The 26,668-nt window shown below is 43.1% G+C and overlaps 2 protein-coding genes across 3 annotated transcripts in view; one reads left to right on the plus strand and one right to left on the minus strand.

Annotated features, from left to right (window-relative positions):
• Nucleotides 1-10,641: 10,641 nt before the first annotated feature.
• On the minus strand, nt 10,642-25,405 carry KDELC1 (KDEL (Lys-Asp-Glu-Leu) containing 1). Its single transcript, XM_011933862.1, has 10 exons — nt 24,811-25,405; nt 23,112-23,317; nt 19,940-20,145; nt 19,659-19,736; nt 17,594-17,766; nt 17,237-17,474; nt 15,362-15,571; nt 14,186-14,275; nt 12,594-12,701; nt 10,642-10,868 (listed from the first exon to the last, which is right to left on the minus strand). Exons 1-10 carry the CDS (start codon nt 24,990-24,992, stop codon nt 10,851-10,853), a joined length of 1,509 nt encoding a protein of 502 aa, XP_011789252.1. The 5' UTR covers nt 24,993-25,405; the 3' UTR covers nt 10,642-10,850.
• The window catches only part of BIVM (basic, immunoglobulin-like variable motif containing), a 44,952-nt gene continuing 43,660 nt past the window's right edge, over nt 25,377-26,668 (plus strand). Inside the window, exon 1 of one of the 2 annotated variants that reach the window (XM_011933861.1) lies at nt 25,377-25,853. The gene's annotated coding sequence lies outside the window, so the exon portion shown is untranslated. The remainder of the gene's footprint in view (nt 25,854-26,668) is intronic. The other variant, XM_011933860.1, reaches the window with a different exon arrangement.

The following is a 26,668-nucleotide window of genomic DNA, read 5'->3' on the forward strand; positions in this document are numbered from 1 at the left end:
GAGCCGGAGGAAGGCGCCAGGGTGGCCTCTGCCTCAGCAGCACGCGGACGGCTGGAAAGTCAGCCCCAGTTTCCGCATCCCCCAGGATTGCTCCAGCCGGGCCGCAGAGCACGTCGGGAGCGTGAGTCTCCCAGCCCGCCACATCCTGGGGCGGTACGCGCGGACTGGCAGAGCCGGAGGAAGGCGCCAGGGTGGCCTCTGCCTCAGCAGCACGCGGACGGCTGGAAAGTCAGCCCCAGTTTCCGCATCCCCCAGGATTGCTCCACCCGGGGCTTTTCCTCATCCCAGCCACCACTCCATTCCGAGGCGCGATCAGCTCTGACCAGTCTCTTCCTCACATCCATAGTCAATTCGTTAGTCCCGTTAGGGTCAAACGCTTACAGAATCCAACCGCTTCGCACACTTCTGCATGAGGTCAAACCTCCTGTTATCTTTGTGGGGATGACTGTAACAATCACTTAAACGGTCGCTTCGTACCATCTTGCCCCTGCCTGGGCCTTGTCGGCGACGCCGCCGCAGCCACGTGGATGCTGTGGAAGCCTACCCGCGCGCCCCTCCCCCCCCCCACCCGGCCGGATCTTCCAAAGGCTCCGCGCTCATCGCCAAAGCCTGCGGCCGGCAGTGGCCTAGGCTGTTGCACGCGATGGGCCCCCCCACATCTCCCCTCTCTATCTCCTTTCCCTGGAGGCCCGGGGCAGCCCAGCCTCCGCTATCCTCACCACCACCCACCAGGCAGGAACCCACGACGACGGGCTTTTGTCCTGGCTGCTCCCTCCCAGCGTGGGCCGTGTCTTCTCGGGGTCGGCAGGGTGCGTGGTTTTCACAGCGAGGCCTCTCCTGATCGCCTCCCGGCTCTTCTCTTCCTGTCCTTCCCTGGTCACCTCACCAGCTATGGATGTGTCTGTCTCCTCACTGCACTATAAGCTCCCAGGTGAAGACAGGATTGCTTTTTGTAAATTTTTGTTTTCACTGTGAACCTCCTGTGTATGAATAATGCTCAGAAAAAAGAAAAAATTATTAAATGAATGACTCTTCCCCAAGCCCAGTGCAGCTGGCACCTGCCCTCTTTTCTGTCACGGTACGTACGAGGAAATACATTCCACAAAACCACATAGTGACTGTCATTTATCACAAGTGTTTTCCCAAATTACAAAGTCTTAATACTTCCTTGTCTCCTAAGTTTTTAGCTGTGTTTTTTAAAAAAATTTCTTTACATGCCATAAAATTCACTCATTTGAAGTGCACCATTCAATGATTTTCAGTAATTTTAAAACCATTTGCAACCACCACTATAAGAACATTTCCATTATCCCCCCGAAAAGTATGTGCACCGTTACAGTTGAGGTAGGAGATCAGCAGGATCACCTAGCTGATCACAAGCATCACTAACCGCTGAGCAAAACAAGATCCGGTCAGAACAGGATGCCCTAAAAAAACGGCCAAAACTGCCCTAAAGAAACAGGCCCAAACCAGCTAAAACAAGGATGGCGACCAAAGTGACCTCTAGTGCCCTCACTGCCCATTATACATTAATTATAATATATTAACATGCTACCACACTTCCACCGGCACCCTGACAGTTTATGAATGCCATGGCAATGGCCAGACCTTACCTTATATAGTTTAAAAAGGGAAGAATCCTCAGTTCCAGAGGAACTCCGCATCCCTTTTCTAGAAAATTCGTGAATAACCCACCCCTTATTTAGCGTACGATGAAGGAGTAGGTATTAAATATAGCTAGCCACTGGCCCGGTGCCCTGACTTATGCCTGTAATCCCAGCACTTTGGGAGACCAAGGTGGGTGGATCACCTGAGGTCAGGAGTTGGAGACCAGCCTGGCCAACATGGTGAAACCTGGCATCTACTAAAAATACAAAAATTAGCCAGGCGTGGTGGCAGACACCTGTAGTCCCAACTACTTGGGAGCTGAGGCAGGAAAATTGCTTGAACCCTGGAGGCAGAGGTTGCAAAGCAGAGAAGAGTGCACCACTGCACTCGAGGCTGGGCAACAGAGCAAGACTCCGTCTCTCTCTCTCTATATATCTATCTATATATCAATATAGATATAGATAGCTATAGATATCTATCTATATATATATAGATATATAGCTAGCCAGCAATCCATGAGTGTTAATCTGCCTGTGGGGTAGCCCTACTGTGTTTACCAGAAGCAATTTTCCTGTGATTTGTTGCTCTAATGTACTTGCTTTGCTTTCATTTTACTGTCAGTTTGCTCTTGAATTCTTTCCTGTGCAAAGTCAAGAACCCTCTCAGGCTCAGCTCCAGTTTTGGGATTCACTGGCATTACAGCCATTCTCTGTTCCTACCCCTATCCCCGGGCAACCACTAACATACTTTCTGTCTCTCTGGATTTACCTTTTCTGGACAGTTCATATAAATGGAGTCCTACACTGTGTGGTCATGTGCCTCTAGCCTCTTGCACTTAGGATAATGTTTTCAAGGTTTGTTCATGCTGTGTGACATGCATCAGTACTTTGTACCTTGTTACAACTCATATATTTTTATTGCCAAATAGTATTCAGCATTTTTGAGTATCCATTCACCAGTTGGTAGACATTCGAATTGTTCATACTATTTTGTTATTATGAATTCTGCTGTGCCATTCAGAGAAACAGAAGGCGATGTGACGACAGAAGCAGAGAGATTTGAAGATGCCAAGATGCTGGATGGGAAGATGTAAGAGGGGCCTCAAGACAAGAAATATAAGGACTGCAGCTCTAGAAGCTGGAAATGGCAAGGAAAAGTTTTCTCCTCTCCGAGACTCCAGAAGGAATCAGCCCTGCCAGTGACCTTGACATGAGCTCTGTGAAACTGATTTCAGACTCTGACCTCCAAAACTGTGAAAGAATAATGTATGCTGTTTTCAACCACGTAAGTTTGTGGCAATTTATCATAGCAACAATAGGAAACTAATACAAAAGCTTTATTTATGAACCAAAAAGTGAATTTCATATATGCTTCACATGTAATGAGATACTCGTCTTTTTATTTTTTTCAGCCACTTAGCAATGTTGAAATCATTCTTAGCTTACAGGCTGTACAAACACTGGTGGTGGCTCAGATTGGGCCTGTGGACTATAGTTTGAAATATCCTAAATTAAATATTAGTGCAATTAATTCAGCCATGTATTACAATAATAATATGTAATAACCCTGGTTTTTTTTTTTTAAACCCTGGGGTTTTATAATGTTTCAAAAATTAGAATGCTGTTAATGTAATACATTACAGATTAATGCAGCAAAAACAAAGCCAAATAAAACATGAACATTTCAATAGATGCCTTAAAAACACTTAATAAAATTTAATGCCTTTCCTATTGAAAAAGGAAATAAGTCAGTATTAGATTAGAGACCAGCCTGGCCAACATGGTGAAACCTGGCATCTACTAAAAATACAAAAATTAGCCAGGCGTGGTGGCAGACACCTGTAGTCCCAGCTACTTGGGAGCTGAGGCAGGAAAATTGCTTGAACCCTGGAGGCTGAGGTTGCAAAGCCGAGAAGAGTGCACCATTGCACTCCAGGCTGGGCAACAGAGCAAGACTCTGTCTTTCTCTCTCTCTATCTATATTTATATAGATCTATTTTACTGTCAGTTTGCTCTTGAAATATAGATATACAGATCTATATATATAGATATAGATATATAGATATATAGCTAGCCAGCAATCCATGAGTATTACTTTGCCTGTGGGGCAGCCCTGCTCTGTTTACCAGAAGCAATTTTCCTGTGCTTTGTTGCTCTAATGTACTTGCTTTGCACTTAGGATAATGTTTTCAAGGTTTATCCATGCTGCAACATGCATCAATACTGTTTTAATAGTGGCTGTTTATCATAAACTAGGCCAAACATTTTACTCAACATTGAAAAATCTGTAACATCTTTGATGATCCAATCTAAACTAGCCACCACTATCTACCCCACTTTTTTCTCTGTAATACTCTGTTTTTATTTATGACAATCCATAATTATCTTGTTTAGTTTTTACTTGATAATTTTCATTCTTTTCCAGAATAGACAGCAGTTGTCCACTTCTGTATCCTTAGAGCACAGTACAATGTCTAGCACATATTAGGTGTTCAAGATTTGTTGGATGAATTCCCATTTGTAATGCTAACTTTATGTGTCAAGTTGGCTGATCCAGGGTGCCTAGAAAAGTGGTCACACATTATTCTGCATGTTTCGATGAGGGTGTTTTGGGATAAGATTACCATTTAAATCAGTGAACTGTGAGTAAAGCAGATTGCCCTCTGTAACGTGGCTGGTGGCGAGGGGTGGGCGCTCATCCGGTTAACTGAAGGAGTAAGTAGAACAAAAGACTAGCCTTCCTTGAGCAAGAGGGAATTCTGTCAGCAGACAGCCTTCAGGCTTGAACTGCAATATTAGTTCTCTCCTGGGTCTCCAGCCTAATGGTCTTCGGACTTTAACTGCAGATGTTGGACTTGCTAGCCTCTAAAATTGTGTGAACCAATTTCTTAAAATAAATCTTTATACACACACACACACACACACACACACACACACACACACACCCCTCTATTGGTCATATTTATCTGGAGAATCCTGACTAATGATATACTATTGAAGTCTGAAAGACAATAAGAATGCTTGTTGTCACCACAATTATTCAACATTATGCTAGAAGTTCCAGCCAATGCAATAAGGATAGAAAATAAATAAGATTATAAATATAGTAAAGAAGATACACTGTCACTTTCAAATATGATTGTGTTTGAGAAAAAACAAGTGAAATGTATTAGAGCTAATAAAATCGTTCGTTAAGGGTACAGAACATATGTAAGAATCTACAGTTTTCTTAGCTACATTAAATAACCAGCTAGTGAGACCCTGTCTCTACAAAAAACCCCCCAAAAAACAAAAACATAATCTTTTGAGCATTAAAAGACACTGAAATGAGAGTCTAAGACATGCCATAAAGTAGAACGTATGCAGCATATACCACAAAGTACTAACTCCAAAATATGTGTCTATGAATCCAGCAGAAAGTTGAACTACTTAGTAGGACAATAATTAAAAATTTTACAGGAAAGGCAACACAAATGGCTAATAACCACAAAATGGTCAGCCTCATTAATAATCAGAGAAAAGAAAATTAAAACATGTGTTACCATTGTGTACTAATCAGACTGGCAAAAAATTTGTCAGTCTGATAATATCAACTGTTAGCAAGAAAGTAAAGCAACTGCAAATTCTGTACAGCCCTAGAAAGAGCATAAACTGGGACAACCAATTTGGAGTCATTTAACATTATCTAGTGAAATAACAGATGTACATCCCTTATAACCCAGTAATTCCACTTTAATCAAATGTGGCTAAGAAACATGAATAAGAATGTTCACTGTAGCACTGATTGACATTTCCCCCAAATGGGAGGAATCCAAATGTCCATCTGCAATGGAATGGTAAAATAAAGTGATCATATTTACATGGTGAAGTACTGTCCACATATAAAAAATGAATAAGGCTGGGCGCAGTGGCTCACACCTGTAATCCTAGCACTTTGGGAGGCCGAGGCTGGCATAGCACTTGAGTTCAGGAGTTTGAGACCACCTTGGGCAACATGGTGAAACCCTGTCTTTACTAAAAATACAAAAAATTAGCCAGGCAAGGCAGGCACCTGTAATCCCAGCTACTCAGGAGACTGAGGCAGGAGAATCGCTTGAACCTAGGAGGTGGAGGTTGCAGTGAGCCAAGATTGTGCCACTGCACTACAACCTGAGTGACAGAGTGTGACTCTGTCTCAAAAAAAAAAAAAAAAAATAGGCAAGTAACAACAACAGAAATTTGATATGATTCCATTTACATCAATTTCAAAATAGGCAAGAGTAAACTCTGCTGCTTAGGAAGGTGCTATATGTAGGTGGTAAAACTAAAAAGAAAGAAAAAGATTACCACAGCCCTCATGTTCGTGGTTACCTGGGAGCAGAGAGGAAATGTGATAAGGGGAGGCACTGTGGTCACCTCTAAGCAATGTTCTATTTCTGAACCCGAGTGGAAATGTCGAAGAAAAACCAGAGCTGGACAATAAAGTGGTAAAAAACAGATGCTATTCAGGACTATTGCAACAGGGGAAAAGACATTTCAGGATAGGATTGGGCTCAATTCTGAATACAGCATGGTTAAATGGCCATTTATAGCCAAGGATCAGGGTAGGGAGTCAGTGGATGGAAAATTACTAAGAGGAAATGCATCAGGGTGACAGAGATTCTGGTTAAATAGACCAAATGGGATTCTAGCTGAAAACAGGCCAGCATGATCAGACATGACTTGGGGGTGGTAGAGGATGAGGAAGCAGATTAGATACAAAGCGTGGTCACATATGGAGGGTGGGGGATTTTTGTGAAACTGACTTAGCAGGGTTCTTGGTAAAATTGAATGTTATAAGGCAGTGCGCAGATAGGCCTATGACAAGGTTCAGGAGACTGATGAAAGGATGGTGATATGGTTTGGCTGTGTCCCTACCCAAATCTCATCTTGTGGCAGGCCAGGTCTCACTAACGCAGGCCTCCATACAACTGTTTCAGTACTGACTGAGTGGTAAATTAAATGTTAAAAGCTAGTGTCCTTATACAAAGGCTGGAATGTAACAATAGCCCACCAAGAATTTTGCCTAGGCCTTTCCTGAACCTCAAAGCATGATTAACCAAGTTTTACTGGGGGCCTGAAGGAACTTCCAAGGCCTCCACAAACAAGTTTATTGGGAGTCTGAAGGAACTCCATAAACCTCCGTGATTTAGTAGGGGCAAGATAAGGGTAATCACCCCAGTACCTGGACTCATTTAGATTAAGTACATTTACTGAGGCTCCAGAGGAAGGTCTTCAAGACTCAGAACTTAGTTATAGATTAAAAGAAGTTAATCACTTATGTCTTTAGATGAATGCACACTTAAACATAGACATATAGCTTGGAAGGCACATAGGCTCTGGAAAACTTTGTAATTTTGAGTTGGTCTGGTGATAATTTCCAGGCCTTCTCCCTGTAGCAGGTTACAGAAATAAAAACTCTCTTCCTCCCCAGTTCATCTGCATCTTGTTATTGGGTCACAAGAAATAGTAGCCTGACTCTCAGTTCGGTCAGAGAACAATCTTGAATTGTAGTTCCCATAATCCCCATGTGTCATGGGATTGTCCCAGTGGTAGGTAATTGAATCACGGGGGCAATTACCCCCATGCTGCTGTTCTCATGATAGTGAGTGAGTTCTCACGAGATCTGATGGTTTTATAAGGGGCTTTTCTCCCTTTGTTCAGCACTTTTCCTTTCAGCAGGCATGTGAAGAAGGATGTATTCACTTCCCCTTCTACCATGATTGTAAGTTTCCTGAGGCCTCCCCAGCCCTGTGGAACTGTGCGTCAATTAAACCTTTTTCCCTTATAAATTCCCCAGTCGTGGGTATGTCTTTATTAGCAGCGTGAGAATGGACTAATACAGTAAATTGGTACTGCAGAGAGTGAGGTGCTGCTGTAAAGATACCCAAGAATGTGGAAGTGACTTTGGAATTGGGTAATGGGCAGAGGCTGGAACAGTTTGGAGGGTTCAGAAGAAGACAGGAAAACGTGGAAAAGTTTGGAACTTCCTAGAGACTTGGAGGGCTTAGAAGACAGAAAGATGTGGGAAAGTCTGGAACTTCCTAGAGACTTGTGGAATGGCTTTGACCAAAATGCTGATCGTGATATGGACAATGAAGTCCAGGCTGAGGTGATCTCAGATGGAGATGAGAAACTTGTCGGGAACTGGAATAAAGATGATACTTGGTGTGCTTTAGCAAAGAGGCTGGCAGCATTTTGCTCCTGCCTTAGAGATCTGTGGAACTTTGAACTTGAGACAGATGATTTAAGGTATCTGGCAGAAGAAATTTCTATATGGCAAAGCATTCGAGAGGAAGCGGAGTATAAAAGTTTGGAAAATTTTCAGTTTGACGATGTAATAGAAAAGAAAAACCCATTTTCTGGGGAGAAATCCAAGCTTGCTACAGAAATTTGCATAAATAACAAGGAGTCCAATGTTAATCATTAAGACAATGGGGAAATGTCTCCAGGGCATGTCAGAGACCTTCAAGGTGGCCCCTCCCATCACAGGCCCAGAGGCTTAGGAGGGAAAAATGGTTTTGGGGCCAGGCCCAGGACACCCCTGCCATGTGTGGCCTAGGGACTTGGTGGCTTGTGTCCCAGCCACTCTAGCTGTGGCTAAAAGGGACCAAGGTACAGCTTGGGCCATGGCTTCAGAGGGTGCAAGCCCCAAGCCTTGGCAACTTCCATATGGTGTTGAGCCTATGGGTATACAGAAGTCAATAATTGAAGTTTGGGAACCTCTGCTTACATTTTAGAGGATGTATGGAAACACCTGGATGTCCAGGTTGGTTTGCTGTGGGGGCAGAGCCCTCACTGCTAGGGCAGCGTGGAAGGGAAATGTGGGGTTGGGTCCTACACAGAGTCCCCACTGGGGTATTGCCAAGTGGAGCTGAAGAGGGGCACTGTCCTCCAGACCCAGAATGAGAGATCCACTGACAGCTTGCAGGTTGCACCTGGAAAAGCAGCAGACACTCGATACCAGCTGTGGAAGCAGCTGGGGTGAGGGGCTGTGGCCTGCAAAGTCACAGGGGTGGAGCTGCCCAAGGCCGTGGGAGCCCACCTCTTGCATCAGCATGACCTGGATGTGAGAGATGGAGTCAAAGATTATTTTGGAGCTTTAAGATTTAATTACTGCCTTGCAGGATTTAGAGCTTGCATAAGGCCTATAGCCCCTTGTTTTGGTCAATCTCTTCCATTTGGAATGGGTATACTTATCCAATACCTGTACCTCCATTGTATTTAGGAAGTAACTAACTTGCGTTTGATTTTACAGGCTCACAGGTGGAAGGGACTTGCCTTGTCTCAGATGAAACTGTGGGCTTGGACTTTTGGGTTAATGCTGAAATGAGTTAAGACTTTGGGGAACTGTTGGGAAGGCATGATTGTGTTTTGAAATGTGAGATGTGAGATTTGGGAGGGGCCAGAGGTCGAATGATATGGTTTGGCTATGTCCCCACCCAAATCTCATCTTGAATTGTAGTTCCCATAATCTCCACCTGTTGTGGGAGAGACCTGGTTGGTGGTAATTGATTTATGGGGACAGTTACCTTCATGCTGTTCTTGTGATAGTGAGTGAGTTCTCACAAGATCCGATGGTTTTATAAGGGGCTTTTCCCTCTTGGCTTGGCGCTTCTCCTTGCCATCATGTGAGGAAAGACTTGTGTGCTTCCCCTCCCACAATGATTGCAAGTTTCCTCAGGTCTCGTCAGCCCTGTGGAGCTGTGAGTCAATCAAACCTCTTTTCTTTATAAATTACCCAGTCTCAGGTATATCTTTATTAGCAGTGAGAGAACGGATTAATACAGGTGGTCAAGCAAAGAATCTTTGTCAGTGATTACATGGATGTTTTCTTATAATTAAATTGCAGATATGTTTAAATTGCAGATATACATTTTATATTCTTCTGTATGTCTATTTCAAGATACAAAATACTTTAGAAAAAATTATTTGACTGGAAGATGAATGGAAGAGAGAACATTAGGTAAAGGAATCTGTAGAATATGATATATGGTTCAGTGTTCAGATTTTTAGTTCTTTTTAAGTTCTTTTAACTGCATTTCAAAGTGATTTTCATTCATTCATTTACTCACTGTGTTAAGGCCATTTTTGTGTTGCTATAAAGAAATATCTGAGGCTGGGTAATTTATAAAGAAAAGATATTTATTTTGGTTCATGGTTCTGCAGGCTGTATAGGAAGTGTAGTGCCAGCACCTACTTCTGGAGAGGGCTTCAGGAAACTTCCAATCATGGTGGAAGCCAAAGGGGAGCCAGGGTATCATGTGGCAAGAGAGGGAGCAACACAGAGAGAGGGGGAGGTGCCACACCTTTTAAAACTACCAGATTATGTGAATTCACAGTGAGAACTCACTTGTTACTGCAAGGATGGTGTCGGGCCATTCATGAGGGATCCACCCCTAAGAGATGAACACCTCCCACCAGGCCCCACCTCCACCACTCAGAATTACATTTCAACATGAGATTTGGAAGGGACAAACATTAAAACCATATCACCCATTAGATATTTATTCAGTCTTTCTAGTTGCTGTCACTCTATTAGACGTTAGGACTACCCAGAAGAAAGGCCTGGTCTCTGAGATCATGGCACTTAAAATCTAGTAAGGGTAAAATATGTACTGAAGGATGTCTAAGCTGGATGAAGAAGAGAGGGCCAAGACATTCCAGGACAAGGGAAAGGCATGGGCCAGGAAGGTAAGGACACAGGCATTGACAGAACTGGGAGAGGACTCGTTCTTCCAGAGGACTGGATTCACATTAGAAAGTGCTGAGAGATTTGACTAAAGATGCAGGTAGAGGCCATACGATGATTGGCCTTGTATGAACTATTAGCTAGAATTAAGTTTGGTTGAATACTCACAATAATATGGGCTTAAAAGGAGACAGGGGTTCATTGCTTTGTCATTTAAAACCAGTCTGGGCAGGTGGTCTGGGCTGCTGTGCATCAAGGACCCAGGTTCCCTCTGTTTTTACTGCTCCCTGTTCCAAACACAGCTAATAATTAGCACAACATAGGCCTTTAAAATAAAGGTGGTTTTATTATAAAATTCTAAAAATGTACTTTAAAGTACAGTCATGAGAATACTGCATAAGTAGAAACGTGTCTTCATACTGCAATCACACAGATATTATATTGTCCATGGAATTAATACTTTAAAAAATTCTTCTTTTTAGTTAAGAAGAGTCTTCAGAGCACCATTATTTTAATAGAAGTTATTTTGCATATCAGAGTTCATCTTTGGTCTGCAATTAAGAAGCAAAATATTTAGAGCTATCAAGAAGTCTTACACAAGTGAAGAAGACTTATATTCATTTGTTAATTATTTTCCTGTAAAGATGAGAGGGAGCCAAGCTGCCGCTAGAGGCTTTTAGGGCTTGGGACTATTTCCAGAGGCCCAGAGTCAGCTAAGGGTAAAATCACATTGTGTTCCATAGCCTACTGATAAGGAACTCAAACATCCACGGGCTGTACTACTGTAAAGACCTTGTGTTATGAACAGTAGTGGTGAAAGGTTAGGATAGACAATGAGCGAAAAATAAACAAAGCTACCATTCTGGCCCCTAACTTCTACTAATCAGTGGAAGATACTGGCTGGGTACCTACTCTCAATCACGTAGATGAAGATAAACAATTGAGCAGAAGTGGAGCAAGGAAGCTGCCTAGTCTCACTTAGAGCCAAAGTGAGAAGTGTTCTGATACCTAATCACAGATTGGTGAGGGGGAAGCTTTCGATTTGGCAATTCTTGTTTTGTCTTTGGTTTTAACTGATTTTTATGGACCTGGAGCACTGATAGAGTTAATAATGATGATGAACTACCTTTGAGGGCCAGTTGGTTAGTGGTAAATGAGTTCTACAAAAAACAAAGACAAAAATAAAACAACCAAAATTCTGATTTGTAGCATGTGCTGATTGTCATGGTGTAAATACTCCTATCAGGATGATTCCAAACTACCAAAAATTTAACCAGTATGCAAAATTCCTGAATATTTGTCAATGGGTGAGCTCATATACGCTGGTTCTGTCACATCACTGGGGCCGGCCTCACCTTAATTCCTTTTACACCCCCTTGAGAGGTAGACATAATAATTGCCAAATCTGCCTTCTTGTCTTTGGTTATAATACCACAATTTTGAACTTGTCCATTCAGAAACCTAATTATGTTGCTTAAAATGTCAAGTCAGCATATGTTACACACACACATACACATACACACGAACACACATATACACTCTATTTTATGCAATTTACATTCCTTCAAACAGAAATCATAATCAAAGCAACAGTCCCCTGCCACACTATGTCTTTATATATAAACACACACAATCACAATCTGATGATGAGAGATTGGTTTTTGCTTTGCCATAATCCAGCTAGACTGTGATTTTGAGCACAATTCCTTTTTGGGCTTAGTTTTGTTAACCATAAAATGAAGGCATTTACTGGATGACTTCTAAGGTCCTTTTTACCTTAAAAGTTCGGATGTGAGCCTGACTTTCATTTTAATCAATGAGATCCTTAAGTAGTGGTATCAACAGAGATGACTTTCAAATGAAGAATTGGAAAACGTCAATAATCGTGGTTACATATTTTTCCTTCTCTAAACTGGGATGATGAACTTTGCCAAACTTATCTCATGAAGAGATGAGGGCATCAGATGATACACATGAAAATATTTTTCAGACTGTAAGCATCCATTCAACTAGGGCGTGAGCTGGATGCTCACATTATAAAAGGCTTCCCTCCACTTTGCCAGGGAGCTATCATGTCTTCTCAATTATCTGCATTGTAGCACTTTCTTCAGCACTGCTGTCTTCTATACCTACCTCTCTGGCAGACTGAATTGCTTGGAGACCTCGAGAGGAACTCAAATATTTGCTGCCTGATTGAATGACTATAGGAATAAATGCAAGTTTGGATCAATGTTAGTTTTTATTCTGACACTGGTCATAAGCTCAGTTCTGGTTACCTTTTTCCTGTGGCAAGTACAAGGGAAGAGGTCCTCCTCAGTCTGTGGTTGTACCCTTTTCATGCCCTCTCGGATTTGGGGCTCACTCACTTGTAAATTGGCATATTCCTGTTTAAGCAACAACATAAAAGCATTCCTTATACAACACTTTATATCCACCCAATGAGACAGGCTAGAATATATGAAGACTATGATTCATTTAACTTATGTGTGTCAAAGTGTGATCTGCATAGTCCGTCAAATATACTAGTTCTGAACACCAACAGTAGAGCATCTGAGAGGATGAACACTGGCTGCCTATTCCTAACAGATTATCTCTTTATTCTATCCTATATTTCCATGACTTTTTTTTTTTAACCATCTTCTGCCTTACAGTAAAAATAATTTTGCACACAATCTTCCCTAGACTGAGAATGTGAAGACAGAGACCATTCTGCTTTCCTTATCATGGCTTGCACAAGCCTCCATCATCATCTTCATTTATCATGTGCTTACTCTGAGTAAGGCACTGTGCTAAGTACCTATGCTAAAAGAATGAACACTGCCCCATGGATGCTTAGAAATTCACATGGTAAAGCCCCCAAGTTTATTCATTTTACAGGGTTTGTCATCCACTTCCCTCCATCAAGGGAAGGTTACAAAATGGGGAGGAGCCAGTACAGGCCAGAAATACACTAACTTTGATCTGTAGCAGAGCCTCAGATATGGGGCTCAGTATCTGCAACTGTGAGATAAAAATCTTACTCTAGATCTAGTACTATTATTAGCCAAGAAGTTGTTTACTACCTTTTTTTTTTTTGAGATAGAATCTCACTCTTGTCACTCAGGCTGGACTGCAGTGGTGTGATCTTGGCTCACTGCAACTTCCACCTCCTGGTTCAAGTGATTTTCCTGCCTCAGCCTCCCGAGTAGCTGGGATTACAGGTGTGTACCACCATGCCCAGCTAATTTTTGTATTTTTAGTAGAGACGGAGCTTCTCCATGTTGGTCAGGCTGGTATCAAACTCCTGACCTCAGGTGATCCGTCTGCCTCGGCCTCCCAAAGTGCTGGAATTACAGGTGTGACCCACTGTACCCGGCCTACTACCACATTTTAAAAAGAGTCCTTTAAATGGTCAGATATGCTTGATTACAATCTCTAAATGCTTGGGTCCATGGAAATAATTTCCAAGGGAAATCATGGCTCATATGGAGTCAGGACAAGAGGCCCAAACACACTTGGCACTGTTTAGACAAAGATACGGTGAGGCAGCAGCAACGTAACACAAAGAGAACATACAAATCTATGCACGATAACTGTGTAGGATCAGAGGCCAGTTTCTTAGTCAAACATCACACAGTTCGAATATTAATACTCTTCACTTAATACTGTAACATTTTCCATTAGCTAATCTTTGGTTTTCAACTATTTTTATGATTACTTCATATTTGTCTCTGATTTTTATCCACAATATATATATATACTTCTGATACATATATATATATGTATCTCCCTATAGTAACATATGTTTAGAAATTGTTAAGTAAAATATTATTTGTTTTTAACACGTCTACTTATAAGTTATGTGATAATTTTCTTGGAAAATACTGACCTGGAAAAGTTTGAAATAATAACAGAATATGTCATCGCCCATGAGATTATTTCTTGCAAATTCTTGTCCTGCTTTTGCTATCTTTTTGGCCTACAGGAAGAACAATGATAAAGTCCTGTAATAGAATCCATTTTTCCCATGCAGGCATCTGCAAACTGCTCTTCACAGTACGTATACATTGAGGCAATTGCGGGAAATAATATCTTTGGGGGTAGTCTCATGTCGTAAAACAGAACATTTCACAGAGTATGTTTGTTTAAATCGGAGGGAGGTTTCTAAGACTTGAAAGTTTCAGAAGTCATATTGGACCTTCTAGAATTAAGCCTCTCTTGGAGAGACAAGGTGTACACTAAGCAAACTAATGATGACTTTGTTAACACAAGATGAAGCTTAGCACACTGCCTTCACAAATTTCAGCAAACAATTAGCTTAAAGTTTATTGCATTCCATCCCTCTTTATTTATCTATTTATGGCTGCATCTACTTCTGAATCAATCCCTCATTTTAACCTGTAGCCAGTTAGTGACACCTGCCAGACTGGCCATCTTATAATTTTCACATTGCTAGTGGAGGTAATGCTTGTGGCTCAGAGCAACCCTACTGAAAGAGAAAGTGTAATCAAGGCCACAGCTCAACATTTTGTTGCTGTTGTTGTTGTTTTTTGAGACAGAGTTTCACTCTTGTTGCCCAGTCTGGACTGCAATGGTGTGGTCTCAGCTCACTGCAACCTCCGCCTCCCACCGAGGTTCAAGTAATTCTCCTGCCTCAGCCTCCCCAGTAGCTGGGACTACAGACACCCATCACCACGCCCGGCTTATTTTTGTATTTTTAGTAGAGACGGGGTTTTACCGTGTTAGCCAGGCTGGTCTCAAACTCCTGACCTCAGGTGATCCACCTGCCTCAGCCTTCCAAAGTGCTTGGATTACAGGCATGAGCCACCGCACCCAGCCTAGTTTTTTGTTTCACATGCAGAGTGGAGAGTTAATGTAAGATGCAGTGCTCGCTGTGTTCAGCCCAGAGGAACTGCCGTGCCATCCATGAGCAGGCAGCTTCCCATTTACAGGCCAAAGTCTATTACGTGAACATCCTGGATGCTCTCCAGCTACAATACATTTCAAAGGGACCCATGATATTGGGAAACAAGTGGAAATAAGCCTTCAAGGAGACTAACCTTACCTCTTCATCGTGATCTTTTGCCCATTTAAGTTTATCTAGCAGATCGCTCAGGTTGCTCTTAACCGGAATGTAGTGTTTCCAGGGCTGCAGCTCATTATAAAAATGTTCATAGTAGATGGAGTCCTGCTTCAGGACAACACTGTCACCAACTAGCAAATACGGCAGGCGGTACGCTGCCACAGTGCCATCGATATTTATTTGATACTTATGCTGCAAAACAATGGTAAAGTCTAAGAACCTCCATTGAATTTCCTTTTCTCCACTCTATTTTCCTTCCCAACCCACACATAAATCTTTGCAATCCTCAGACACAATTTGGCCAGCTTCCATGCTCTGCCTTTGCCATTTAGTAAACGTCATTATACAACAGGTTGATCTAGAGCTAAATGCTTGATGTGCTCCTAAATTTTACAAAGGAGGATACAAATCTGGTGTTGAAGCAGCCAATAAAATCATACTGTTGTCCTAAGGCTGCAACATAAGGAAGGATGGATTCATTTGTGACTTTTTGTAATTCTCCTACTACTTTATTGATTGCAAACGTGCCCCTCATGATGGCACATTCTGAGCCATGTTAACCATATTATTTATGTATTTATTTTGAGACAGAGTCTCGCTCTGTCACTCAGGCTGGAGTGTAGTGGCGTGATCTCAGCTCATTGCAACTTCCACCTCCTGGATTCAAGTGATTCTTGTGCCTCAGCATCCCAAGTCGCTGGGATTATAGGCACGCACCACCACGCCCGGCTAATTTTTGTATTTTTAGTAGAGATGGGGTTTCACCATGTTGGCCATGCTGGTCTCGAACCCTGGACCTCAGGTGATCCGCCCGCCTCAGCCTCCCAAAGTGCTGGGATTACAGGCGTGAGCCATCACGCCTGGCTAACCATGTTTTTTAAACACCCAGACATATGTCTTAAAGAAATTAGTAAGCTGTGGAGCAAGGACACCTATGAATAAAAATATTCATAGAACTGTAGTAATCTATCATCTTTAGTTGCAGAAAATTCAACAGGCAGGAATAAAGCCAAGGCAGGATGCAGCATCCCTCCACTGAGGAAGGATGGCTAGTGTCCTTTCACTTTGGTTATAATCATTTCTTTCAAAAATCTTTGGGATACGCATATAGAAAAATACGGACAATTCAACTTATAACATTCTTTAGGTCAACCTGCCTCAACACAACCTGTCAAAAGAAGACCTGGTCATCTACAGGGCAGACAGAACTCCTTAATCACTTGTCTTCCCACATACAGAGGACAGATGACGACCTTTTCCCCACCTCTCTCTCTACCATGGGGGACTTCAGAAACAGCTCCACGGTCTAAAGAGCAGGGTGCTGCCCACTGCCTTAAAAAGGGAGTTGTTAGAAAAAGGACTACTCCCCAGGAAACACGGGGAATCCACATTCTAGACACAGAAAGCAAACCCTAATTCCCAGGCAGAACATTTGGATGGGTTTCAAGTCATTCCCCACCAAAAGGCCTGATAAGAAACAAATAGTTTCTATCTTCCTTATTCTGTGGTGATAACATGGCTCTGGGGAAAGTACTTGTAAAATGACTTACATGTAAGTATTATTAAAAACATATTTGGAGGTGACATGTGCTTATCTCAAGGGTTAGCTGGAAAAAAAATTATAGCTCTATCCAGGCTCCAAACTCCCTTGATGCACATTTAATGTCAAGACTGGGCAGTGAGGGCAGATCCTGGTTGCCAAAACAGTCCCCAGCAACCCCATGCCTCGATATTCACTCAATTTTGTGCGAACTTCTCCCACCTCTTGTAATTTGCAGGCCTCAATTTCCCTTCCCAAAGCACTACGTACAAATACATTAGAAAAACAAAAAAGATTAGCCACTGATTAAGTCATACCTTGAAGAAATCAAAAAATGAAATGTGTTTCACAAGGGGACCATACAGGCTTTCATCATGTTTAAAGAAGAAAAAGTTGGTGAAAGCAGCGTCTATGAGTTCCGGGTGTTTTCTACTGAGTTTAACCAACTCGAGTCTCTCTTTGCGGCTGTCTCTCCCTCTCCAGACAGCAGTAGAATTTTTGCTTTCCCAGGGAGGACCCGTGTTAGCTTGCACGGACATCATATCCAGACTTACCCTAGAAGACAAAGTGCAACAGATTTTCCTCCCAAATCATCATATCACAAAGGTTGTTGGAAAAGAACTCACCAAAGAAAGAAAACCAAGACTCTGAGCCAACCCTGACTTCTCTCTCACCGGCCCATGGTCTCCAGAACAGAATCAGTCAAATCATAGGTAGGCATCACGATATCCTTGGAATCTGTGGAGCCACACCAGGAAAAGATCGGATGGATGTTTGCATTGGATTTCTTTTTTTCCAAAGGCCAGTCTCCCAAATTAACAAAGAACTCCATATCTGGCATCTTCACCTAGAAAAAACAAAACAAGAAGCTTATTCACATTTCCTGCATTGGATAATACATTGTATTTATCAATTTAAATTTGAAATTGCATTCACGAGAGGCCAATGTTATATGTTTTAGGTAATGATAATTACCTTGGTTTGAATAGCGGGCAATTTTTCAGAATATGGTCACATGTATGAGCATTCTACGCTCCCTACGAAAGGGATGAAATGGCAAAAGTAATCTCTGTTCTAATACTGCAAACAGCCTCTAAGATGATCAAAGAGAAGGAGAATTATTGGAAAATAATTTAAAAATTAGCACTTGGGACTCTAACCCTAGTTTTTTGCTAGTGAGCCAATGGTTCCATTTTAAAAAACATACACCAGGTAGGTGGTGGGACCAGGATTTGAACTCAGGAAGCCCAACACCAACAGCAACATAGTAAGTTTCAAGCTATGCTTTCTTCCTTTACTGGCAAATGACATGAATATGTAAAGAGGATCTGTTTTATCTAGTCACAGAAAATGTTCAGAGTATTTACAAAACAACAGATAGATATTTTTAAGGCCAGAGCAGCACTGATCAGTCTGAGAAGCATCTTGAGAAACTGAAGTCCTGAAGAACATTCTCATTTTCCCATAGATTGACACAGAGGAGCAAGAGAAGTATGACAGTACTCCGATGTCTTAGTTTAAAGGAGGCTTAATATTGATGCTATATAACTACCTACATTCAGAATTAACAGACTGTAAGTGCTTTGAAATCTCGAAAAGAACGGTATTAAGATTTTCCATGAGTAGTTTAATCAAGAAATACATGCAAATTATTCAATAAATAAATATTATAATGGATTATAAATAAATATACATTTGGTAAAAATGTCGGTAGAGTCTTTCACATCCACTATTTTAACATTACTTTCAAACCATTCCCATTATCCCAAGGAATGGGATTCAGTACGAGGCAAGTCGCCTTTGGACTCAAAGTTAGTTTAGTACCAAAATAGTTTTATGATAAGGCATTTTTCTTTCCTCTATAAAATATTGTGTCCCTGCAAAAGATATGCTGAAGTCTTAAACCCCAGTGTCTCAGACTGACCTTATTTGGAAATAGGGTTGTTGCAGATATTAGTTAGGATGAGGTCATACTGGAGTAGGCTGGGCCATTAATCCACTATGCTGTGTCCTTATAAGAACAAGAGACCCAGAGACATGAGGGGAGAGGCCCACATGATGACGGAGGCAGAGATGGGAGGATGCAGCTACAATCCAGGGAACACCAAAGATGGAGGGTCACTGTCAGGAGCCAGGAAGGGGCAGGAAAGGAAAGGATCATCTCAGAGGGAACTGGCCCTCCTGACACTTTAGTTTTTTTTTTTTAACACAGGATCTCACTCTGTCACCCAGGCCTTGGGAGTGCAGTGGTGCGATCTGAGCTCATGCAGCCTCGACCTCCTAGGTTCAAGCAATCCTCCTGCCTCAGCGCCCCATTAGCTGAAACTACTACAGGCTAATTTTTGTATTTTTTTGTAGAGACAAGGTTTCACCATGTTGCCCAGCCTGGTCTTGAGCTCCTGGGCTCAAGTGATTTATCCGCTTCGGCCTCCTAAAGTGCTAGGATTACAGGAGTGAGCCATGGCACCTGGCTGACACTTTGCTTTTGGACATCTGGCCTCCATAACTGCCAGAGAATACATTTCTTTTATTTTAAGCCTTTCAGTTTGTAGCACTTTGTTACGGCAGTCCTAGGAAACAAACGCAGACACCTGAAATAACAGAAAGCTTCACAACAGTATTATCATGAGGCTCCAGAAGAGAATACGCTGATAGTGTTAGAATTGGTATTTTGAAAAACTATCCTGTAAAATCTGGGCTTAAATGATCTATTACAGCTAAGAGAAAATATATACTTACCTTCCTAGTCAAAGAAAGTAGTATGGCATCCATGAAAATTCTAAAACCTACATGTTCACCGTGAGTCTTGATATAAACCTAAAAGAGAATTTACCATTTATTATGTTAGTCTAAAAAACACTGGTAGATTTCACTGAGGAAAAGCTTGTCACAATGCTCATTCGAATGATGTTAATAACATGATTTAGCTAATTGTAGCCAAATGTTCAAAACAAGCAAAAAAAAAAAAAAGAAAAAAAAATCACTAAAACAAACAAGCAAACCTGAATCGCGTGTTGTACCTTGTTATCCTTCAAGGTGTAGTGACATAGGCTCTGCCTCTGTCCAAATCTTTTTGGGATTTCTACTGCAATCTTTTCCGGATCCACGGCAGGGAAATGTGCCAAGTCTCTCTGAATCTGAGCAATGGTTTCAGGGCAGTTCATCTCCCGTAGCCAGGCTGCACTGTCTTGCAAAGGACAGTCACAATTCTCATGGTAAACCGGCCCTATTTACATAAGAATAAAAAAGCACAACAGGCATAATTTCACTCAGCATTTGAAACTTGTAATAAAATCTATAATATGGCTTCATGAGTTTTGCCTAGTTACACAGGAAGAGCATTTTCATTGAAAACACATTTTAAGAGAATTACAGGCCAGCGAGATGGGCTCATGTCTGTAATCCCAGCACTTTGGGAGGCTGAGGCAGGAGGACAGCCTGAGCCCAGGAGTTCAGGACCAGCCTGGGCAACACAGGGAGACCCTGTCTCTACAAAAAATAAAAACTTAGCTGGGTGTGGTGGCATGCACCTGTGGTTTCAGCTACTTGGGAGGCTGAGGTGGGAGGATCACTTGAACCCAGGAGGTTGAAGCTGCAGTGAGCCATGTTTGTACCACTCCACCCTGGGCAAGACAGTGAGACCCTGTTTCAAAGAAAAAATAAAGTAATACATTTTTACTATATTGGGGCATTGCAAATCAGTCAGTCTTCTCCTCTGACAGCTCTTCACAGTGAAGTTTTGTGATATTTTCATAATAATGTCTACTTTGCATTGAGTTCAAAAGAAAGCAAATAAAGGCTGGGTGCAGTGGCTCACGTCTGTAATACCAGCACTTTGGGAAGCCGAGGTGTGTGGATGACTTGAGGTCAGGAGTTTGAGACCAACCTGGCCAACATGTTGAAACCCCATCTCTATTAAAAATACAAAAATGTTTAGCTGGGTATGGTGGTGTGTGCTTGAAATCTCAGCTACTGGGGAGGTTGAGGCATGACAATAGCTTGAACCTGGGAGATGAAGGTTGCAGTGAGCGGAGATTGTGCCACTGCACTCCAGCTTGGGTGACAGAGCGAGACTCTGTCTCAAAAAATAAAAGAAAGCCAACAGATACTTGGTTTATGTCTACGGTATATATTACAGCTCATTATTCCTTATGTTTTGTAGACTGAAGAATAACCAAATACTGGTAAAAGGGTATCAGAGGGGCATACCTATTTTAATGAAAGACAAAAGTGATATGATTTAATATTTTGATAGTCTGTTATACAAACAGGTTCTTAAAGTGTCTACGGTACTTTTCTCAATAAGTAAATCATCAATAACAATGAAAATAAACAAGGAACTGCTATTTTGTTTTTTTTTGTTGTTGTTGTTGTTTTTTAAGAATTATTAAGAAGCAAAAGTAGGCTGGGTGCCCTGGCTCACGCCTGTAATCCCAGCATGTTGGGAGGCCGAGGCGGGCAGATCATGAGGTCAGGAGATCGAGACCATACTGGTCAACATGGTGAAACCCCGTCTCTAACAAAAATACAAAAATCAGCCAGGTGGTGTGGCACGTGCCTGTGGTCCCAGCTATTTGGGAGGCTGAGGCAGGAGAATTGCTTGAACCCAGGAGGCAGAGCTTGCAGTGAGCCAAGATGGCGCCACTGCACTCCAGGCTGGTGACAGAGCGAGACACTGTCTCAAAAAAAAAAAAGAAAAAAAAAAGAAGCAAAAGTAGCTGGGTATAGTGACTCACACCTGTAATCCTAGCACTCTGGGAGACCGAGGTGGGCAGATCACTTGAGCTTCAGGGTTCAGGACCGGCCTGAGCAACATGGCAAAACCCTGTATCTACAAAAAATACAAAAATTAGTGGGGCATGGTGGTGAGTGCCTCTAGTCCCAGCTACTCATGCGGCTGAGGTGGGAGGGTTGCTTGAATCCAGGAGGTTGAGGCTGCAGTAAGCAGTGATTGCACCACTGCACTCCAGCCTGGGCAACAGAGCGAGTCCCTGCCTCAACAACAGCAACAAAAAGAAGCAAAAGTAATTCTCAAAACAGTCCACTTCACTAATTTTATAACAAGTTAATTACAATCTGCATTGAGGTTTTACTGTTATTCCTTTTTATAATTCTCAGACCCCACCTAACCCAGGCAGTGGCTGACAACGGAATATCTTTTTAAGGTTTAGTGGGTGATACTGTACCAGGCGGTACTGGCGGAATGTAGAAAAGGAGCATAGACACTCTTAAAAAATATCTACGTTTTCTTACTTCTCTGCAGAGTTCACACAAATTAAAAAAAAAAGTTTACTTTTCTTGCCGTTGTTAAGGGGGGCAAGATTTCTGCCCTTGTATATACACTGCTTCCCTACTGTTTTGTGGTATTGTCGCCTGTAAGAGGAAAGGAGATGGCTCTAGGTAACAAAACTGTACTCTCATCCTATATAAGAAACATCAGAATGGCCAGGCACAGTGGCTTATGCCTGTAATCCCAGCACTTTGGGAAGCCAAGGCAGGCAGATCATGAGGTCAAGAGATCGAGACCATCCCGGCCAACATGGTGAAATCCTGTCTCTACTAAAAATACAAAAATTAGCTGGGCATGGTGGTGCGTGCCAGTAGTCCCAGCTACTTGAGAGGCTGAGGCAGGATAATCACTTGAACAAAGAAGGTGGAGCTTGCAGCGAGCCAAGATTGCGCCATTGCACTACAGCCTGGCGACAGAGCAAGACTCCGTCTCAAAAAAAAAAAAAAAAAAAAGAAACGTCAGAGAATTTCTCTGGGAAAATGGCATTGGAACAATACAAAAAACAACCATCAGTGCCCTCCTTCTCTTTCAAGCTATCTCCCTTTCTGAAGTGATCTACCGAATTTCAATAACACTTATCAATTACTTAAGTCATATATTTCCAATTAAGAAAGTATCATATATGATCATGCACACAGCTTGATTATTCTTGCTAATGTATGTCTTCACGGAGTAAATTCTCTACTAATATGTTCCTTGCTCTTAAGCAAATCAGAATTTCCGTTCAAATCTTGTCTTTTACCAGGACTCATAACTTAGCTTTCAAGTAGAAAGCCTTTATTTTTTTCTTTCAGTAAAAAAAAAATATGTATATATATATCATGCCAAGTTGTTTTTGTTGATGGAATAACATATATTATTTTATTCAAATACTGCTGGTATAAAATTATATTCCAAATTACCTTTTAAAATATATGGGGATTTGGCCACATGCTGACCTTGGAATTTAACTTCCACCTTCAGATTTTTGTAGCTTGCATACATTCTGTATCTTACTATGAAGGATCCATCTTTTCGGTCTAAAACCTGGACTCCTACTCTAGTGAATTGCTCCTCTGGTGCTGAGACTTTCACCTGGAAGACCTTTTCGCCTGGAGAAGATGTGAATCTGTGATGAAAAGGCGATGGGGAAAATAAACAAATTATTTTAATGAACAAACACACAAAGATTATGCTCTTCAGTCTGGAAAGTTGATTATTCTCCTCCACATTCTTCCTCTAACATATAATTGCTTCTTTTTCTCTTATGCTTTCAGTACCAGAATGAATATGATGGATCAAAGATTTAAAAAAAATGAGGATGACAATGGCCAAGATAACATGAAACAGTTTCATTAAACAACCACAATGGAATATGTTAAGACTACTAATCTATATAAGCATAGAACATACTCATGCATTCCATATAGAAAAATATTCTCACCAACTTGTTTATTTCATGCCATCACATCTGGATATTTGTGATCAAACGGTGTCCCAAAGATAATGATCTTATTCTGAAAAATCTCTGCCAATGAATCTTTACAATAGCAGTATTATAAATCACGCTCAGGCCTGGCACTGTGGCCCATGCCTACTATCCCAGCACTTTGGGAGTCCAAGGTGGGAAGATTGCTTGAGGCCAGGAGTTCGAGATTAGCCTGGGCAACAAGGTGAGATCCTGTCTCTACAAATAATAATAATAATGATAATAATAATAAAATAAATAGCCACATGAGGTGGCACGTGCCTGTAGTCCCAGCTACTAGGGAGGCTGAGGTGGGAGGGTAGCTTCAGCCTGGGAGGTTGAGGATACAGTGAGCTGTGATTGCACCACTGCACTCCAGACTGGGCTAGGAAGTGAAACTCTGTCTTAAAAAAAAAAAAATCAAGCTCAGCCATGGGCAAAAGCAAAGTAGTAGGTAGTGTATCATCTTTTGCCAAATAACAAAATTTACAACCTGTCTTTCACTTGACAACCTTTTATTCCAGTATTTTTTTCTGTATGAAATACACATGGTCAGCATCCACCAATAATAAAGACAATCATTTCAGAAGTATATGAATCATAAAAATAAGTTTTAAGTATGATGTTAAAGTATTAAATTCATTGGAACAAAATATTTGTTACAATCATATAGGAGATTAATACTTCGATACTTTCCTTCGGAACTCTAAAGTTTCAAATAGTACTTCATTTTTCTTTTTCAGTTTCAAAACATGCTTACCTGCAGATGTCTCCTTGAAAATTGAGAGCCGCACCAGAGAAAGATGAAGCCCATCAAGTCTCTAACAGCTAGGTTTAAATCCCTTATAACAGCTTATGCGAAAAGTAGTTAGAAACAGTATTTCCAGCAAAGTGGAGGGACTTTGTCTTGCCCTGATAATGTGGGAATCCGAATCAAAATTGCTAGGAGATTATTTTACATGTTATATACAATGCATTATATTGCATATATTATAATTCGGAACAATTTCTACAGCTACAGAGAAAAACTGGTACCCAAATATCCTGGAATTTAAACTGTTGTGGAGAAACGAGTTCTTGGAAAGAAAAAACTTAAAGGGAGAAACAGATTTAACCGCCATCCAAAATAGGTAAGGAGCCGTTTCTCGACTTACTTATTCCCTGATGTATCCACTGCCTGAATATAGAAATAGCGGGCGGGAAGGACGACGTCTGCTTTTAGCCCGGGTCCCCATATTTCGCTCTTCTCCGGGCTCAGCTGCCTTTCTCCGCCGGTCTCGGCGAGTGCTGGAACCGTCGCCAGAAAGAAGCAATAAAGTAGCAAAATGCTAAACATTTACAAGACGGACTTTCGAAATGATCCACGGATAAATGAAGAAGTGTAAGAGGTGGACAGAAGCAGCCGAGGCTTCGGCAGGGGCACGCCGGCCGATTGCAGCAGCCAACGCGACCGCAAAGGGTGCCGCCCGGCGTGCAGGGCAGGCGCGCGGGTCTCCCCGGCCCCAGGACAATCAAAGCCCGTGCCCGGGCGCGCCCAGGTGAGGGTCCCCCGGCGTTCTGCTCTCCCGGCCGAGAACCGCGCTGTTCCTCTCTCTCAGCACAATGATGAACTTGAGTTGCTCCTGCCACTGGAGCATCTTTTGGGAGCGAATCCGTCTCAGGTTGCAGCCAAGGTATAGGGCGAGGGGATTGGCCCGTGCGTCGAGCCAGGCTCAGTAAGGCCTTCTCCAAGTGGATGGCGGGGTGGACACGCGTCCCGGCGCCCCGGGCTCCCTGGGATATGTAGTTCGCGACAGGACGAGCGGAAATACTGCCAGGTTTTTACCACCTCTCGCCCATTTATTTACTTTTCGGTCACCGCTTTCGGGGGACAGATAAACACCACAGATGCCCATCAAAGGGGCGCACGGGTCTGGAGGCGCAGCTCAGGTTTTTGCGTTGGTCACCCTACCCTCCGCACGAGCAGAGGGCAGGCATAAAGCACCTTGAAAGGAAGGTGCTGTCAATGCTATCCGACGACCTGTCGCCGGGCACCGCAGTCCAGAGCGCTGTCCTCGCGCGCTCCGATGGGACGAGGGACGCCGGCCCCAGGGTAACCGGAGGCGCCTCACGGGCCGCGCGCTGGATGCTGTGATCCAGGTCCGGAGCCGGGTTCCGCCGCGGCCGCAGCGACCCGACCCCACCGGACAGGCCAGAGGTACCCCGGGGCGGGGGGCAGGGGCCGAGGTGGCAGCCGGCTTTGCGCCCTGAGCGCCTGGCCCTCCGCTGGGCACGGCCTGCTGCCACTTTACGCGCAGCCACCTGGGCATTCAAAATTTTTATTTAATTCTATACCAGCCTGGGCTGCCAGGGGTCATCGCCTCTCCGGAGCCCGTGGCGCCCAGATGGAGGCCACTGCATGGGTGCCCGCTCTCCCGGGAAGGAGTAGGGGGAAAAGCTGGGTCGCAGGGGGAAGAGAAGCGCCAGGGAGAGAAAGGCCTAGCCCTCTGGTGAACAAAGCTCGATTGGGAGGTGTCCATCTGGATACCGGTGACCCCCGTGCTGCCGTCGGTCTCCACGCCACGCTGGGCAGGGTCCGGGAACCAGCGCGCGGCGGCTGTCGCCTTACCCTGCATGCCCGCACCCGGGCCCGGGCCGCCGCCAGGAGTCACTGGCGCACCGCCCTGGTCAGCTCGGGAGTCGGACCCGGAGCCTCCTCCTCTGCCTACCTCCCTCTTGCCAGCTGCCCCGAAACCCAGAAGGGCCGGTGGCTCCGCGCCAAGGCGGGCCTGGTCGGGCGCCAGGGCAGGGGGTTTCTTTCGTATTTTCTTTTGTGCAATTGTCATTATTAATGATATCGACTCGTTTACTCAAACACTCGAATCGGAACTCCAGCTCTTAGCCCGGATGCAGCAATTGCCCGCGGGCCCCCTTAACACCGACAGCGTCCCGGGGCCCGGGGCAAGCATGTTCGAGGCGGTCACCCCCGGGCCTCGGCGCGCTCCCCCTGGTGGAGTGCCTCGTCTTCCGGCC

This window comes from Colobus angolensis, unplaced genomic scaffold (genome assembly GCF_000951035.1).
Source record: "Colobus angolensis palliatus isolate OR3802 unplaced genomic scaffold, Cang.pa_1.0 Scaffold13, whole genome shotgun sequence".
Classification (NCBI taxonomy): Eukaryota; Metazoa; Chordata; class Mammalia; order Primates; family Cercopithecidae; genus Colobus; species Colobus angolensis.

Excerpts from the sequence above, each read along its gene's own strand:
- KDELC1 (XM_011933862.1), bottom strand. The coding sequence starts at position 24,992 with ATGTTTAGCATTTTGCTACTTTATTGCTTCTTTCTGGCGACGGTTCCA. Across the intron at positions 17,767-19,658 it reads TACTTTCTTTGACTAGGAAG|GTGAAGATGCCAGATATGGA; the intron begins GTAAGTATATAT and ends TGTTTTTTCTAG. Across the intron at positions 17,475-17,593 it reads GTTCTGGAGACCATGGGCCG|GGTAAGTCTGGATATGATGT; the intron begins GTGAGAGAGAAG and ends TTTGTCTTCTAG.